Source organism: Arabidopsis lyrata (genome assembly GCF_000004255.2).
Source record: "Arabidopsis lyrata subsp. lyrata unplaced genomic scaffold ARALYscaffold_962, whole genome shotgun sequence".
Classification (NCBI taxonomy): domain Eukaryota; kingdom Viridiplantae; phylum Streptophyta; class Magnoliopsida; order Brassicales; family Brassicaceae; genus Arabidopsis; species Arabidopsis lyrata.
Genome location: NW_003301954.1, coordinates 61 through 1,478, shown reverse-complemented (window position 1 = coordinate 1,478; position 1,418 = coordinate 61). Strand labels below are relative to the sequence as shown.

The following is a 1,418-nucleotide window of genomic DNA, read 5'->3' as shown; positions in this document are numbered from 1 at the left end:
TTTTTCGAAAAAGCTTTAGTTTCTACCAAATATTGTCATTTTATGGGCTTAATTCTTTTTTTTTCTAAAATTGGGCCCTTTTTCCAAAAAAAGAAAACCTTAAAAAAAAAAATGTGGTGCCCCAAGCGGTGGCTTGGGTGGCCTGTCCTCCGGGCCGGCACTGGTCGCTGGTCACCATTACTATAAGAGCAGTCAGAGTGGCGGAGAAAAGCAGAACTCTTATTATAACGTCTATTTTACGACAATCTAGGAAACTAGCGGCTGAGGGAGGTGGTGTTGTAGCCGATGCGGGAATCGGTTCAGATTTGCCAGTTTCTGGGTCAGGGTTCTCAGTAGATGCCATCGGATGATTATATAACTCTTTTGTGGGTTGTTGTTTCTTTGGACTGTGAGTTATGAATTTGGCCGCTACATGAGAATATATTTGTGAGTATATATAGTCCTGGTGTGATGAGTTGTGGTTACCCACACGCCAAGAAAACAAGTTTATATAACAATTATGGTGTATACTTTTTTTGTTTGAATTGTACAACAATTATATAGGAGCTTGAATCTCAATTCATTTAATTTTCTAGCATGCATTTTTCGTTGTTTAACATTTGTAAATAGTTTTTGGCAAATTCACTAGATGTTATAGTTTTATTTCAACGTTAACATATATTCATCAGTCAAAAAGTTTCTATAAATCTTTGTAATACATAAAAACAAAATTGCATCTCTATTTTTGATTAACAGAAAATTCAAATATATTTAATATTTCTATATGTATAAAGTTGTGGATAATGTAGATACAATAGGAATGTGTTAGGCCAACCCCAGGAAGGTTGGTGAGGGAATTGGGCGACGATAATCAAGATGATAAAAATAAAAAAGTAAAGAACAGTAGGGAGTGGTTAGTCAATCATCTGCATGAAAACAAGTAATTTTATACATGCTCTTAGGTATCACTTTGCTTTCTACTCGTGGCTGCAAATTATGTAAATGGATATCTTATTTCACGTAAGAACATTAAACTGCAAGAACCCAAAATTCCAGAAGCATCACCACTTCTCAAACATATTATAATGTTATAACATGGATAAAACTATTTCAGATACTAATCCAGTCGAAAGAGAGTAGTCTTGTCTAAGCAAAATCACCAAACTTTATCTTTTGATGCCAAGACAGAGTGCACACAAGTCAAGGACAACACAAAAACTCAGACCTAACAGAAATAATATATGAATCTCATCATGTTTTATTTTCTTTCATATCTTACTTAATTATACCTAACATGTTTAAGTAAATCCAAATATATAATTAGCCCAAGCTTTAACAATTAGGGGTCGATGATCAATCAAAATATACAAAGATAAAAAATTATTTAAGTGGAGATCATTTCTCTCGAGCAGCTCCAGCATCGTAATAAGTTGGGTTAC

At 34.0% G+C, this 1,418-nt stretch overlaps 1 protein-coding gene across 1 annotated transcript in view; it reads right to left on the bottom strand.

The window, feature by feature from the left end:
• LOC9298266 (CASP-like protein 1D2) overlaps nucleotides 1-485 on the bottom strand; it is a 2,076-nt gene extending 1,591 nt beyond the window's left edge. Inside the window, exon 1 of the mRNA XM_002862143.2 lies at nucleotides 99-485. Coding sequence (XP_002862189.2) covers nucleotides 99-343 — 245 coding nt within the window. The 5' untranslated portion in view covers nucleotides 344-485. The remainder of the gene's footprint in view (nucleotides 1-98) is intronic.
• Nucleotides 486-1,418: the final 933 nt, after the last annotated feature.